Source organism: Salvia hispanica, chromosome 1 (assembly GCF_029641045.1).
Source record: "Salvia hispanica isolate PSC_SH4W2 chromosome 1, Shi_PSC_v1, whole genome shotgun sequence".
Lineage (NCBI taxonomy): Eukaryota > Viridiplantae > Streptophyta > Magnoliopsida > Lamiales > Lamiaceae > Salvia > Salvia hispanica.
Window position 1 is genome coordinate 63,909,537 of NC_142692.1, and position 14,060 is coordinate 63,923,596.

Consider the following 14,060-nt stretch of genomic DNA (forward strand, 5'->3'; position numbering starts at 1 on the left):
GGAAGTATTCCTCCTAGGCCCTGGCAGTTATAGGTTCTCGGAAATGTACCATGTTATTTTTTCCTAGCACTTTGGTAACTCTTTCTTCTGTCCCATTGTAAGCGTAATATTTCCTTTTTAATGTTATTTTAAAAAGATGATACTAGTAAATAGTAAATAGATGAACTGGAGAGAAAGTAAAAGTAAAGTAAAAAAAAAAATAATATAGAAAAAGTCCTATATACATTATTATCTTGCTAACTTAGGGCCTGTTCACTTTGTTAGATATAGTAAGATTTGGGTCTATTTCTGGTCGTAAAAGGATGTTCACTGTACTTGATTTAATTCTGGGCGGCCCTACTAATACAACCGACCCGCACTGTTGAGTGCGTAAATAACCAATTTTCATTTCTTGGGAGGAGGCTGCTAATTGAAACAACATCGAAAACTGCGTCAAGAATTGAGTACAAAATGTCGACTGTGCCCTTGAACTGTTCAATTTCCACCCCCAAATTGAGTCACCCCTTCAAACAAAAAGGACATTTGATGTCCTAGCTCTGCATCAGCAGTGATAGCTGGAGAGTTCTTGGCCATCACTGGATCAGTAAAACTTCGGCGGTCTCACGGTTTGTCGAAGCTAAGTCCCCTTTTTTGTTGTTTTGTGTAGAAGCTTCCAAGCTCAAGTACTCCATGGTCGAGCTCGACAAGCTCAAAATCTACTGCCACAGCTTGAAATCCGAGCTCGAAAATGGCGGCACCTATTTTAACAATAAATCGATGAATTACAAGCAAATCAAAGTGGGGGATCAGTCTAAAGTGATCGAGTTTACCGCGGTGGGATTAGCGACAATGAGCATATTTTGAAGTTGGAGGGGTATACCGAGATGGGGATAATGAAGTAGTTTTTGTTTGTTGATACAATTAGCAATGGAAAGTAATGTCTGCTACATTTTCTTCATTTTTTTGCAAGGTTAAGACAAGTTTCAAAATATCACAATATATGCCTCGAGCCTATTCTTGATAACGACCACTTCGATCTCAAATGACAAGTCCACAGTTGAACTCGATGGCCATGCATGCTTTGAGTATTTTCACTGCATAAGATAAAGACTTCAAATCATCAAAGAGATCAAATATGGTATACCTGTTCCTATCCGAAAATTTTTACTTCTCAGATTTTACAAAATCTTATGAACAAAAATCAAGGTCATTCTACAAAAAAATAAGCAACAACACCTACTCATGGAGCGATAAATCAATTACATGAGGCAATACCTTTGCAAGAGGTGTCTGTTGGCTTCAGGAAATGCCTCTACTATGGTAGAGCCGTAGAACGCATTGCGTAGTTAAGTCAAGTTTCCTTCCGGTCAATATCTTCTGAAGACAGCCACAAAAAACCAAATTAGGTAGACTCTCGGTAAACCTTCACAATTCTACGAAATAGAACAGATTGGAAACTTGGGAAAAACATCTAGAGTGAATGAAGAAACAGAATATTACTATAGGCTTCCAGCAGTGAAGTGCAGCAAGAAGCAGGAACTGGTGATGAAGGTAGCTCCGATTGCATTCGAACCTTAACACAGATTTTGGTCACTCAGATTGCATCCTCCTCCTCTGGATCAAATTCAGTCTTCCCTGTTATCAAATAATTTACAGATTGGTCAAGCTGAGTAGGCATTTAAGGATGAGACAACACTTTGCTATGAGAGGGGAAAATTGTTGGAGATTTAGGGATTACAAGAAGGAATACAAGAAGAACTGAAACGAAAATTACAACGGAAAATTCGAAACTAATGAACCGTAAAAGGAAATAGCCGAGTCGAGGAGGCCTCTTTCCGCAAGACGAGATACGCCCGGTAGTGCTCTTCGGATTGGCGTTTCGTCCCCAAAGATAAAACGGCTACGTCTCTGATGAAGCAGCACCGCTATCAGCAGAGCTCCGGCGAACTGGATGGAGGAGAGGGCAGAGCTTCGACAGAAGAACAATGCAGAGGGAGAAGAGAGTGTATGATGCAGAGTGTATTCTAGTTTTCTGATGTGTAGAATGCTAGAATGGCTAGCCTATTTATAGGCTCAGTCCACTGCAGGGGGTCAACGGCCATAATGGCCGTCATTAATGGTAGACCGTAACGGTCGTCGGTTACGAACTGTAACGTTCGGGCGTTACGCGCTCAGAGCTAGAGAGGCTGAGTCTAGAAGCTTCTAGATTCATTCACGACGTGGACTATCACGTGTCAGCCACGTTGGCTTACCGCGTCATACGGACGAGGTGGCATCCCGCTTGGCTCGCTGACGTGGAAACGGCGGTGGTCTAAAAAGAACTAGACCCACTAGACTTGGGCCAAGCCCGCAACTAGGCCCAAGCACCAAGCCCACGACCAGGCCCAAAGAACACCCAAAGACCAATTGCCAAGATCCAAGGGCTCGAGGCGCGCGTGTGTGCGCGCGTGTGGGCTCTTACAGCCCATCTTAGTCCACTATAATTATTACATGTAATAATCCTTCTTATTAAATACTAGTTTAATAAGGTTGAAACTTTCAATGTGGGATAATGAACTCTCTTAATTATTCCCTAATCTCCTCTCATAGCTCATTAAATTTGCAATTTTTGCACAATTTTAAATAATTATTTCTCACTCACCGGGAATCGGATTTGAGAAAATAAATATACCACGGTCATCTACTCCGAACGTAGATCGGCGCTATATCATTTAATTTTACAAAATTAAATGTCTCGTTGAAATTATAATTGGTCAAAGTCCATTGACCGGGCATAGATTCCAACAAAAAAGTCATGAAAGAATGTGTAAAGGAAAAACAATGGTTAACTCATGTATTTCTAATTAACAATTATTCATTGGGTGAAGTATCATAGCTTCCATTGTTCTCCAAATACAGAAGCTGCAACAACAACACAATATCGATCCAATTCAAACTTAGTAACGTATTAAATTAGTTGTGGGACATAAATTTATAGTAATTCATTTTAAAACAAATCAAAAGTGTTTCAAGCAACTTGATATAAATCTAAAATTATTACTATAATTTTATATAATTTTAAAACAACTTGATTTATATAATAAACTGTATTACATCTGCAGTTAGTTTAATTTTACAAGCACTCAAACTTAGGGTATTTGGACAACTTTGCTCTATAAAGCACAGATACACGCACAAACGAGCACAACACTTCCTGTTAACACCATCACATCTACACATTGTTCCAAAAATATACCAAGAGAAAAACTTCACCCATGAAATCACAAAAAATGCTGTTTCATATACTTTATACCACACCTACCAAGTAAAGAATAATAGTAGCAAAAATAAATGAGAAGAGACGGCAGAGGTACCAGCATCAATTCGCCCCAGAACTGTTCTGCACAGAGGCTTTCTTAGGCCTACCACGCCCACGCTTTGCTGGTTCGAGGCCTTCTGTGGCTCCCACATCAGGTTTCTCAGCCTTTTCCTCTTTTGTGCTTTCAGCAACTGCATCTGGTGTTTCATCAGCACACTCGTGCACATTTACTTGTGTGCTCTCGTCTCCATCAGCAAGCCTGCCTGGTTCTGCTACCTCATCGTCTTTTGTCCCTTCTGGCTCTCCGGCTTGGGCACCATCGTTGCTAAGCTTCCTTCGCTTAGAAACGCTAACTGCATCTTCTCGCACTTCCACTTCTGAGCCCTCTTCTTCAGCATTCTCGCTTGAATTCAAGCTTTGGGCATCCTCGTTTTCCTTAGCCTTGGAGCTCTCCTCCTCCAACTGCTTCTGCAGCGTTTCAATCACGCTCATCAACTCTCTGTTGATCTGTGCACAAATCATATTCAAGCTGAATCGTTAGTACAACCATTTCATGTCACATCTAACATCCAAGACCAAGAACATACAGCCAGATGAAAATCCAAACAGAAATAAAACAAAATATAATGCATGTACCTGAGGATTTTGAAGGAACTCAGAAATATCTTGTGTGCAAGATGGGCACTTCATAACATTTTTCTGTGCACGAAGCGTCCTCCCTCCAGTTTTTCTCTCTTTGATGTGAGATTGACCGGAAAAGGCGCCCTCTAAGCACGCCTTGCAGAAGTTATGCGCGCAGGGAGTAGTGAGTGGCTGAACCATCACTTTCCGACAGATGAGGCAGCCAAATTCTGCATTACGGTTATCAAAAGCATTAAAATACAAAACAAATTGAGAATTGAAGCAAAAAATGATGCTTCATGAGAATGTCAACAATTTAATCAAAGCAGTGTTTGAATAGGAAAGGGAAAATTACCTTTCAGAAGCTTTGCTTTAACTGATCCAGTCCCGCTTTGGTTTTTCCTCTTGGTGATCTTTACTTTATCACCGTCTACGAGCGTTTTTTGACTGGGCGGTTGAGGTCTCGTCCATGTCCAGATGCCCTTCTGCTCCTATACGGAAAATTTTAGACGGATGAGTCTCAAAGTAATTTTATCCTTAGAATGCTAGACGTAAAGTCATGCAAACCTCGAGAAACAATCACCAATGCAACACAAGTTAGTCTAAGTTGCTTACATCGAAATCCCAGGCAGGACTCTTTTTCCTTTCGGTAATATCCTTAGCTTGGTTCAGCTCGGGAATTGAAGGTAGAGGCCTCGGACGATCTCCTTGGGTGTCACTACAAGCCGAAAGTACATAGTTTCACATAAAGTTTAAGCATATATCATGAAATACAGATAGTAGACGGCTGAGTAGAGAGGCCATGCGAGACAAATAGTATACAGCAACTCACATGGTCCATGGTGCTGGATCATTATCACAACGCACAAACAGATAACGACAGACGACAAATCCCTGTAATAATTCAAAAGGAATGTCATGAGAGGATACAAATAAAATCGCACGTGAGATTTTTATTTGGCAAATTTTTACTTGTTGCCCAGCCTTGCGCCAGCACTTCTCTACCCTGTAAATCCCGTCATAACGCACACCCGTCTCTGGTGCGTAAGAAGATCGCTTTTCTTTGTGGGACCTGCAACAATTAAAATGAAATATGACAAAACAATTACATATATAAGTATTGATGTTTTTGTTAGACACCTTAATTTCAAGAAAACTCAACAAGTAAAAGAAAGTGTCGTCGTCTAATTCCAGCACTAAACAGCACAAAGAACAATAGAAATAGCACTAGTTTGCACAGAGTTACTAACAACAAAATTAAGCATTAATTTTAGCTTACCTCACAACCCGTACAGGATAGCCCTCGCGACAACTAACCCTTAGAGCCTCATTGGAACTTTTGAAGCTCTGGTCAAAGGACTGTTTCTTGTTCGTCCTTTTATTCCCAGTAAGGTCGCGTCCACCACTGTAACCAGCAGTAACATAGAGAATTTATGGAAAGTTTTTAATAGAACCTTATAAAAAGTATTGGCGCAGACTATGCACATTAAGTTCAGACAGATTTCATTGCACGAGAAAGGCAAGAGATAATATCATCTTAATCATAAGTAAAAAAGCCAAATAAAAGCAGCATTTAATACCTCCCCGTGTAGAGAAACCATTCTCCGTGATCCTCGTCGTCCTCATAACCACCTGACAGTGCAACCGACTGGGCCCCATGATTAGATTGACCCCCAATACCTGCAACATGAGGGAAGTGAGCGCCCCATTGCCTGCATTCCATCCTGTCTTCCCAAGTTTCTCCAACTGTCACACCTAAGCCCCTTGTCGGGTCGTACTCTGGTGTGATTGGACCAAGAAAATCTGAGGGAATGGTCACAAATATCTTCCCACTGCATGCGTTAGCCTTTCCGGTTTTTTTCGCACGCTCTGTTGTAAATGCTTTGTCGGGGCGATCTTGGTTGTGGATGAAGTGGGATACCTTTGCAGGGCCTCCCGAGCAGTTCGACTGGGAAGCTTTAGCTGTTCGGATTGCCATGACAATGGCAGAGTTTATTCGAGGCTCCTTAGCCATCTTGACTGGAATCATCTTCCGACAAATAGCACAGGTCTTCATGCGTTGTTGCCCTGTCCATTTTTGGAAGCATTTCAAGCAGAAGTTGTGACCACACGGCGTCTGCAAACAGAATCAAGAGTACAAGGATGAGTTTAGAAGCTTTATTATCATCAAACTTATTTAACTAAGCATCCATTCAGTACACAAAATTGGAATTAAAATTTTATGGAATTCAATTTGTTGGATTCAATTCCAAATCCTTCGTTCGGTAAAACCGATGTAGTTGATATGAAGTGTGTGTGTAGAATATGCTGTGTGTGTAGTGTGATCTATGTGTGCAGTTTATGCGCTCTGTGTGCGCAGTGTGTATGTGTGTGTGTGAATTTGTCCAATTTCATGACTATTTGAATCTCCGATTATTTACTTTTGATATGGAATTCAAATTGTAGAATTGAGAGGAATTGAAATATGTAACTTAATTCCAAATCCAAATATATTTTGGTCAGAAATATTGGATTTGGAATTGAAGACTCCAATTCCATTTCCAAAAGCCCAAGTACATAAGTTAAAATCAAACATAGGAAATCATCAAAGAAAGCATTTGTATCTAATCTTTAATTGTTCTTCCATTTTTTATTAACACAAATGAAGCCATTTATAGCATACCCAACTGCATTGAATATGCTACAAACACATCCACATACAGTCAAACATTCATCAGCAAAATTCTCATTCCGGATGATTTAAGAATAAAGGTTCCCTGACTGGAACCTTTTTTTATTCTATGAAAGGGAAACACACCAGTGCATCATTTAAAAGAGTGAACATGCCAATTCTAATGGCGGGTAAGCCTCCGCTTCACCCTGAACACATGGCAATAGCATTGGCGTGTTTAACACGTTATTAGCATTGACGTGTCACCCTTTCACATAGAATACAAAAAAAAGGTTCTCATTCATGGAACCTTTATTTTTTCTAAAATCACCGAAGACGAGAGTTTTTTCACAAATTCATCAGCGAAATTCTTGTTTTGGGTGATTTTAGAAAAAAAGGATCCCTGAATGGAACTTTCTTCGTATCCTATGAAAGGCACCAACATGTGTTCATTTGAAACCAATCAATACTTCCTTAATGTGGTTTCAGAGATTGCCTCGAATTCAAATAAAAATCAGAAATTGTAAGAACATTCATGCAAAGCAATAAATCGAAAACAACATCAAATTATTACTACAGCTAGCGGCAAAAAATCACTTGAATATGCATAATTATGCATACAATATAGGGAAAAACTAAAACACAACTCCATCCAAACAAAACTACCAAAAACAGACTCATTCAGATCAATAATCATTTTCAGCAGATCAAAATCAACAGTTCACACACAAGCAAAAACGACGCTACTGTTAACAAAGGAATAAAGATCAGAATCATCCAAGGAAGGAAATAGAATTAAATCAGTATAAATTGATTTATATTGATTGAGCAATTGATTGTAAATTGATTCTAGGAAATCATACCATATACACATATGTAAAACTCTATATAAAGAGTAGTAAGAACCGATGAATAAAAAGACACACAATTTCCTACAATCTATCTCTTATACACTACTCTTCTCTCTTCTATGGCCGATACCAAAAACAAGATGGTATCAGAGCGGGGGTGAGACTCAGAGAAGTCTCATCACTGTCTCGGACCAATCTCAAACCAAAAGGCCAAAATCCGGCAGACCCTGTTCAAATCACCAAACCATGTCAGAATCCGATGACAACCAAACACCGAAACCAACAGAAAATGAGCAATTCGCTCGATTATTCGCTGAGTTTATGCGCACCAGTATTGCACAAAGCCAGCAAATCATACCTACAATTCTAAACCAGCCAGAACCCAAAATTGAACACCACAGATTTGATACCTCACCGTTACAGATCGGAACCAAACTTAATGGCGAAAATTACTCGCTTTGGGCCATCCACATGACAGCGGCAATCAGCGGGAGGGGAATGTTGTCTCACATTACTGGAGTCCCATCCCCTCCTGCAAGAACCGATCCAGCCTTCGGAAGATGGCAGCAAGGGGATCACTGCGTATTCACGTGGTTGATTCAAAACTTGGAGGAGAAACTAGTCAACCGAGTGTCTCAATACCCATCAGCCAGAGACGTATGGAAGAGCCTGGAGATTACGTACGCAAGCGGAGGTGACAAGATTCAAGTGTATGACCTGTACACAAGAGCAAACAGGTTAAAACAGACGGATGAATCTCTGGAAGATATATGGACAATCCTCAATGATCTATGGGTCTCGATCGACCAGAAACAACCCAATCGGATGAAACTCCCAGAGGATATTGAAATCCATAATGCCGAAAAAGAAGAACAGAGACTATACCAACTTCTCGTAGCCCTAAACGACAAGTACGAAGGGATCAAGAAAGAAATACTTAGATTGGATCCACTACCATCCGTAGAAGTAGCATACGGAATCCTTCGGAGGGAGGACACTAGAGCGAGCGTTCTGAAATCAGGGGATACCGGGGCTACACAGGGAGTCGCGGCTGGACTCATTGCAAGGCAGCCATGGCCGAATCAAGCCACTCACCGAAATCCCCCTCAACGAAGCGGCGGAAATACCGGCGGTAACTGGAGCAAGAAAACGGAGGAGGAGAAACTGAAGCTCACATGTAATCATTGTGGAAAGAAAAAGCATACTCGGGAAACATGCTTCGAACTCCATGGGTACCCGGAATGGTGGGAGGATCGCAAATCTAAACAGAATCAAGCGCCGTTTCGAGGGGGAAGAGGAGTAGCTGCCGTCGCGAATAGAGGGGGAGAGCCGGCTGCCACCGCCGGGAGCAACACCGAGGCCACAACAATCCGAGGCGGCAGCCAGCATGGACCGGAGGAGATAACCCTTGGTACAGTTTCCTTCGCGAACGGCGGAAATGGAGTGGAGGCGGAAGGGGGTAAGTTAGGGTTTGGGGGTTTACCCTCAAGCCCTACCTTTTTTGAAAAATTAGGAAATGCACCCCAACCTATTAAGTATCCTATGATTCAACCCCAAAGATCCATAAAATTCGAAACTCAGCCTCTCATTTTTAAAAATCCCAAATCTGCCCCATTACTTTGCCAGAATAAATTTCAGCCACTCGAAAATTTGTCCGATAATTTGCCCGAATCATATGCTCTGTCCATATCCTCTGATGCCAAGAATGACAAATGGATTTTTGATTGTGGAGCTACAGATACTATAACTTTTGATAAATCTGATATATCTAGTATGCACAGGGCACCAAAAAGTCACATTCAAAATGCAAACGGAGAGTTGACGATAGTAGAGGGAGCAGGAACTGTTAAAATCTCACCCAGTTTGACATTGTCTAATTGCCTATATGTCCCCTCTATGTCACATAAATTGCTATCTATTAGTCATGTGACTAAAGAGTTGAATTGCACTCTCCTAATGCAACCCAATTTCTGCCTTTTGCAGGATATCAGGACAGGGAAAATTATTGGACGTGGCACTGAGCGGAATGGGCTGTATTATGTGGATGAGATAGAGCAACACGGAAATGCTATGATAGCTCACGGGACGGCTGACAGGGAAGCTTGGTTGTGGCACCGCCGTCTAGGACATCCTTCATCGGGTTATTTAAAATTGCTTTTTCCTAAATTTAGTAAGGATTTGTATTGTGAAACCTGTGTTTTGGCCAAAAGCCACAGACAAACCTACAAATCAAATAATACCAGAGTTGATTCTTTATTTTCTCTTGTCCATTCTGATGTTTGGGGTCCTTCACCGGTTTTAGGGGGGCAAGGTTTTAAATATTTTCTTCTTTTTGTGGATGATTGTACTCGTATGACGTGGGTATACTTTATGAAACAAAAAAGTGAAACCTTCCAGCATTTCACCCATTTTTACAACCTAGTCCAAACCCAATTTCAAAAAACCATAAAAACTCTTCGGTCAGATAATGGAGGAGAATTTGTGAACTCTGATATGAAACAGTTCTGTCACGATAAAGGCCTTGTACACCAAACTACCTGCCCATACACCCCAGAACAAAACGGAGTGTCAGAGAGGAAAAACAGAACCCTTTTAGAAATGGCCCGTGCTATGCTTATCGAATCCAACACCCCAAGAAAATTTTGGCCTGAAGCAGTTGCCTCCTCAGTCTACCTATCAAACAGACTACCTTCGAGCTCACTAAACTTGAAAACTCCGCTAGAGATCCTCTCGACACTAGCGCAAATCCCATTACCTTTAACCCTTCGACCTCGGGTGTTTGGCTGTTCAATTTTTGTCCACATTCCAAAACACGAAAGAACCAAATTATCCCCATGTGCAGTCAAATGTGTCTTTGTGGGATACGGAGTGAATCAAAAAGGATATAGATGTTTTGATCCTAAATCTAATCGCCTGTTCACCACAATGAACTGCGATTTCCTCGAAACAGACTACTACTTTAGCCATCTTAGTGGTCAGGGGGAGAATGGTAGTAAGGTCGACCCACTAAGTTGTCCACCAATTCCAGTTTATCATGCACCAGCAAACCTGGCAGAGGAAGCGAATGAGGCTGACAAGACTGCTGAGCAAATCTCACATATACAGCCCCCAACGCCCAATGCCACTGTCCAGAATACTCCCTCTCTGATATCCACTGTAAGTCCTCCTGTAGACTCTACTACACCTGAAAGAAGCTCTCTTAATTGTACTAACAGTATTACTGAAGGGAATCAAGAGACAAGTATAGACTCAGATGAAGAGAGCCCAGATGAACCTGAGATTTGTGATTTGCTCGAGGAGCAGATTAGTGAAGGAGTTGGGGGGTACAAATTACCCTCAAGATTAAACAGGGGAGTTCCACCGAAAAGATACAGTCCTGACATTCACACAAAGGCGAAATACTCAAAAGCCTTTCTGGCCAAGAATCACATCTCAGAAATGGCTCATGCATTTGAGGCAGCGCTGTATGAAGAAGAAGAAATCCCGTGCACTGTGGAGGAGGCCTGGAGGCACAAGCATTGGAGAGAAGCAATGCAGAAAGAGATGGGAGCACTAGAAAGAAATGGCACCTGGGAAAAGTGCATGATACCGGATGGAAAGAAGGCAGTCGGATGCAAGTGGGTATTTACAATTAAACGTCGACCTGATGGCTCTATTGAAAGATATAAAGCACGATTAGTTGCAAAGGGATACACGCAGACCTACGGAATAGACTACGACGAGACATTCTCCCCAGTGGCGAAAATGAATACTATCCGAGTTCTACTTTCAGTAGCTGCGAACAGAGACTGGCCCTTACATCAGTTCGATGTTACAAATGCATTCCTGCACGGAGAATTGAAAAGAGAGGTATACATGGAGGCTCCCCCCGGTTTTTCCGATGGTTACAGTAAAGGAGAAGGATGCCGACTACGGAAGACCCTGTATGGACTCAAGCAGTCGCCTAGAGTCTGGTTTGGGAGGTTTACTGAGGCTATGGCAAAGTACGGATTCAAACAGAGCAACTCAGATCATACCTTGTTTTTAAAGAAAAGAGATGGTCGAATAACATGTCTGATCATCTATGTAGATGATATGATCATTACTGGTGATGATACTGAAGAAATTGACAGGCTCAAGGAGGGCCTATCACAAGAATTCGAGATGAAGAACTTGGGAAACCTTAAGTACTTCTTGGGGATAGAAGTATTAAGATCGGAAGGAGGTATTTTTCTAAGGCAGAAGAAGTACATACTGGATATCCTTGCTGAGACGGGGTTACTAGACTGCAAACCAGCCGACACACCAATTCTAGTAAACCACAGATTGCAGATCGTGGAAGGAGCAGAACCAGCAAGTCAAAGCATATATCAGCGCTTGGTAGGAAAACTCATATATCTGTCTCACACCAGACCTGATATTGCTTATGCAGTAGGCATTGTAAGCCAGTTCATGCACCGACCACAGAAGGATCACTATGAAGCTGCGCTAAGAATCGTGAGATACCTAAAAGGAACAGTTGGACATGGAGTACTGTTCAAAAGAAATAAGCATCGAGGGATCTATGGATACACAGATGCAGACTGGGCAAGCAATCCAATAGATCGGAAATCAACAGGGGGTTACTTCACCTTTGTTGAAGGTAATCTAGTTACTTGGAGGAGTAAAAAACAGAAAGTAGTTGCACTATCTAGTGCCGAAGCAGAGTTCAGAGGTATCAAGAGTGGATTGATGGAGATTTTATGGCTAAGAAGATTGATGAAGGAGATTGGATTGCCACAAGAAAAAAGTCGGTTGTTTTGTGATAACAAGGCTGCAATCAGTATATCTGAGAACCCAGTACAACACGACAGGACCAAACATGTGGAAGTCGACAGACACTTCATCAAAGAAAATATTGAGAGCGGAGCCGTGGAACTACCCTTTGTACGATCTGAAGATCAGTTGGCAGACATCCTCACCAAAGCGGTCAATTCGAAGAGCTTCTCCAACGTTCTGTGCAAGTTGAGTTTCGGAGATCCCACCACTCAACTTGAGGGGAAGTGTTAACAAAGGAATAAAGATCAGAATCATCCAAGGAAGGAAATAGAATTAAATCAGTATAAATTGATTTATATTGATTGAGCAATTGATTGTAAATTGATTCTAGGAAATCATACCATATACACATATGTAAAACTCTATATAAAGAGTAGTAAGAACCGATGAATAAAAAGACACACAATTTCCTACAATCTATCTCTTATACACTACTCTTCTCTCTTCTATGGCCGATACCAAAAACAAGAGCTACCAAAGACACACCCCATTCAAATTAATAACCATTTTCCACCATCAAAAACTCAGATCCTTCAAAACAAAACCCAAATCAGACACAAAAATCAAAATTCCAAAAAATCGTACCGAAACAGGTCGATCTAAAAGCTGCATGCAAATGGAGCAGTTGAACTGGTCCCCTAAAATCCCCGAAACACCCCCAGCGCCCTTCGCCTCCGTCTCCTCACCTTCTTTCGGCCCTCCGAGCAGCTCCTGGCGCCGCCTCGCCTTCTCCAGCTCCGTGAGCGACGCATCGGCTTCGATCGCGCGGATCTTCTCCACCAGGCTGCCTCCGGAGACGGCCGGCGCGGCGCAGGATGAGAGATCGGAGCAGTCGGGGCACTCCCAGTGGGGCGTGTCGGCTAGGGTTTGTGGTCGGGCGGATGTGAGGCACGCCACGTGCCACGGCGTCACGCACGTCTTGCACGAGAGGATCTCCTCCTCCGCCGGCTTCTGCTTGCAGACCATGCACACGCCGTCGCCGTCGCACGGGAGCTGGCTGACCTGCGCGACTTGGTTTGAAGACATGATTTCCGATCGCTTGATGGAGGTTTGCTTGTTGAGTAATGAAGACAGGTGTGAATACACAGAGAGAGAAAGTGATGAATAATAGTGAGTTTGGTTATTGGATTCTCAAATACTTATATAGAAGAGGAATTTGGGGCTTTGGCGCGGACTTGAAAACGGGATTTTTTGAAGGAAACTTTTTGAATTTTTTCGATTTCCGTCAATTTCCCTATTGATTCAATTCAATAGTGAATTTACCCAAAAGATGGCTATGATTTTTACAAATTCTTGTACATCCAAAATAAGACCACCTAATAATAGTACTCCCTTCGTCAGTGCGAAAGATTTCACACTCGTGTGATCGAGTATGACTGAAGACATTATGATATCGTGTTTTACATTGCGCAATTTCACAATTATTAGCTCTCACAAAAATTCTTTGTGTGCACGCATCTAATGAAGTGTCGTTGTTAGTTCTTGTCATGAGATCTCATGTCGTCCCATTGCTAGTGGTTGGTGTCTTTCCTTTTGTCTTTAATTTGTTTAGTTGTTTTTATGTATTCGTTAATTAATGTGTTGAATTATATGATTATCCATTTTTAATAAATATGTTGATGTGTATGTGTCGTCTATTCAAGTGTCGTCGCCATTAGCATGAGATCATATGTTGTCGCACTGCATGGGGTTGGCGTCTTCTAACTCGCCTTGCGCTTAACTGTCTTTTTGTTCATTAGTTAATACACGTGTTGGTATGATTATACATGTGTTGAATTATATGATCGAGTATAACCTATGACATTATGATATCATGTTTACGTCGAGACAACTAATATTTTACAATGCTTTGTTTGTAATCAAT

General features: G+C 41.7%; 2 protein-coding genes across 2 annotated transcripts; one reads left to right on the plus strand and one right to left on the minus strand.

The window, feature by feature from the left end:
• Positions 1-343: 343 nt before the first annotated feature.
• Positions 344-13,222, minus strand: LOC125220223 (E3 ubiquitin-protein ligase ORTHRUS 2-like). Its single transcript, XM_048122387.2, has 12 exons — positions 12,782-13,222; positions 5,479-6,014; positions 5,178-5,303; positions 4,871-4,970; positions 4,731-4,792; positions 4,514-4,616; positions 4,254-4,389; positions 3,914-4,128; positions 3,333-3,784; positions 1,480-1,614; positions 1,255-1,356; positions 344-1,073 (listed from the first exon to the last, which is right to left on the minus strand). The coding sequence occupies exons 1-9, from the start codon at positions 13,220-13,222 to the stop codon at positions 3,338-3,340; spliced, it is 2,166 nt and encodes a 721-aa protein (XP_047978344.2). The 3' UTR covers positions 344-1,073; positions 1,255-1,356; positions 1,480-1,614; positions 3,333-3,337.
• Positions 6,010-9,655, plus strand: LOC148934368 (uncharacterized). The gene is made up of 2 exons (XM_089069496.1): positions 6,010-8,858; positions 9,383-9,655. Exons 1-2 carry the CDS (start codon positions 7,457-7,459, stop codon positions 9,418-9,420), a joined length of 1,440 nt encoding a protein of 479 aa, XP_088925622.1. The 5' UTR covers positions 6,010-7,456; the 3' UTR covers positions 9,421-9,655.
• Positions 13,223-14,060: the final 838 nt, after the last annotated feature.

What these genes read in the sequence shown, in the direction of transcription:
- LOC125220223 (XM_048122387.2), bottom strand. Translation starts at nt 13,222, where the DNA reads ATGTCTTCAAACCAAGTCGCGCAGGTCAGCCAGCTCCCGTGCGACGGC. An exon ending in TATCCTGTACGGGTTGTGAG is followed by an intron (nt 4,971 to 5,177) that starts GTAAGCTAAAAT and finishes TAATTGTTGCAG; the next exon opens with GTCCCACAAAGAAAAGCGAT. An exon ending in AGTTCCTTCAAAATCCTCAG is followed by an intron (nt 3,785 to 3,913) that starts GTACATGCATTA and finishes ATTTGTGCACAG; the next exon opens with ATCAACAGAGAGTTGATGAG.
- LOC148934368 (XM_089069496.1), top strand. Translation starts at nt 7,457, where the DNA reads ATGAATAAAAAGACACACAATTTCCTACAATCTATCTCTTATACACTA. An exon ending in TGGAGTGGAGGCGGAAGGGG is followed by an intron (nt 8,859 to 9,382) that starts GTAAGTTAGGGT and finishes TGCCTTTTGCAG; the next exon opens with GATATCAGGACAGGGAAAAT.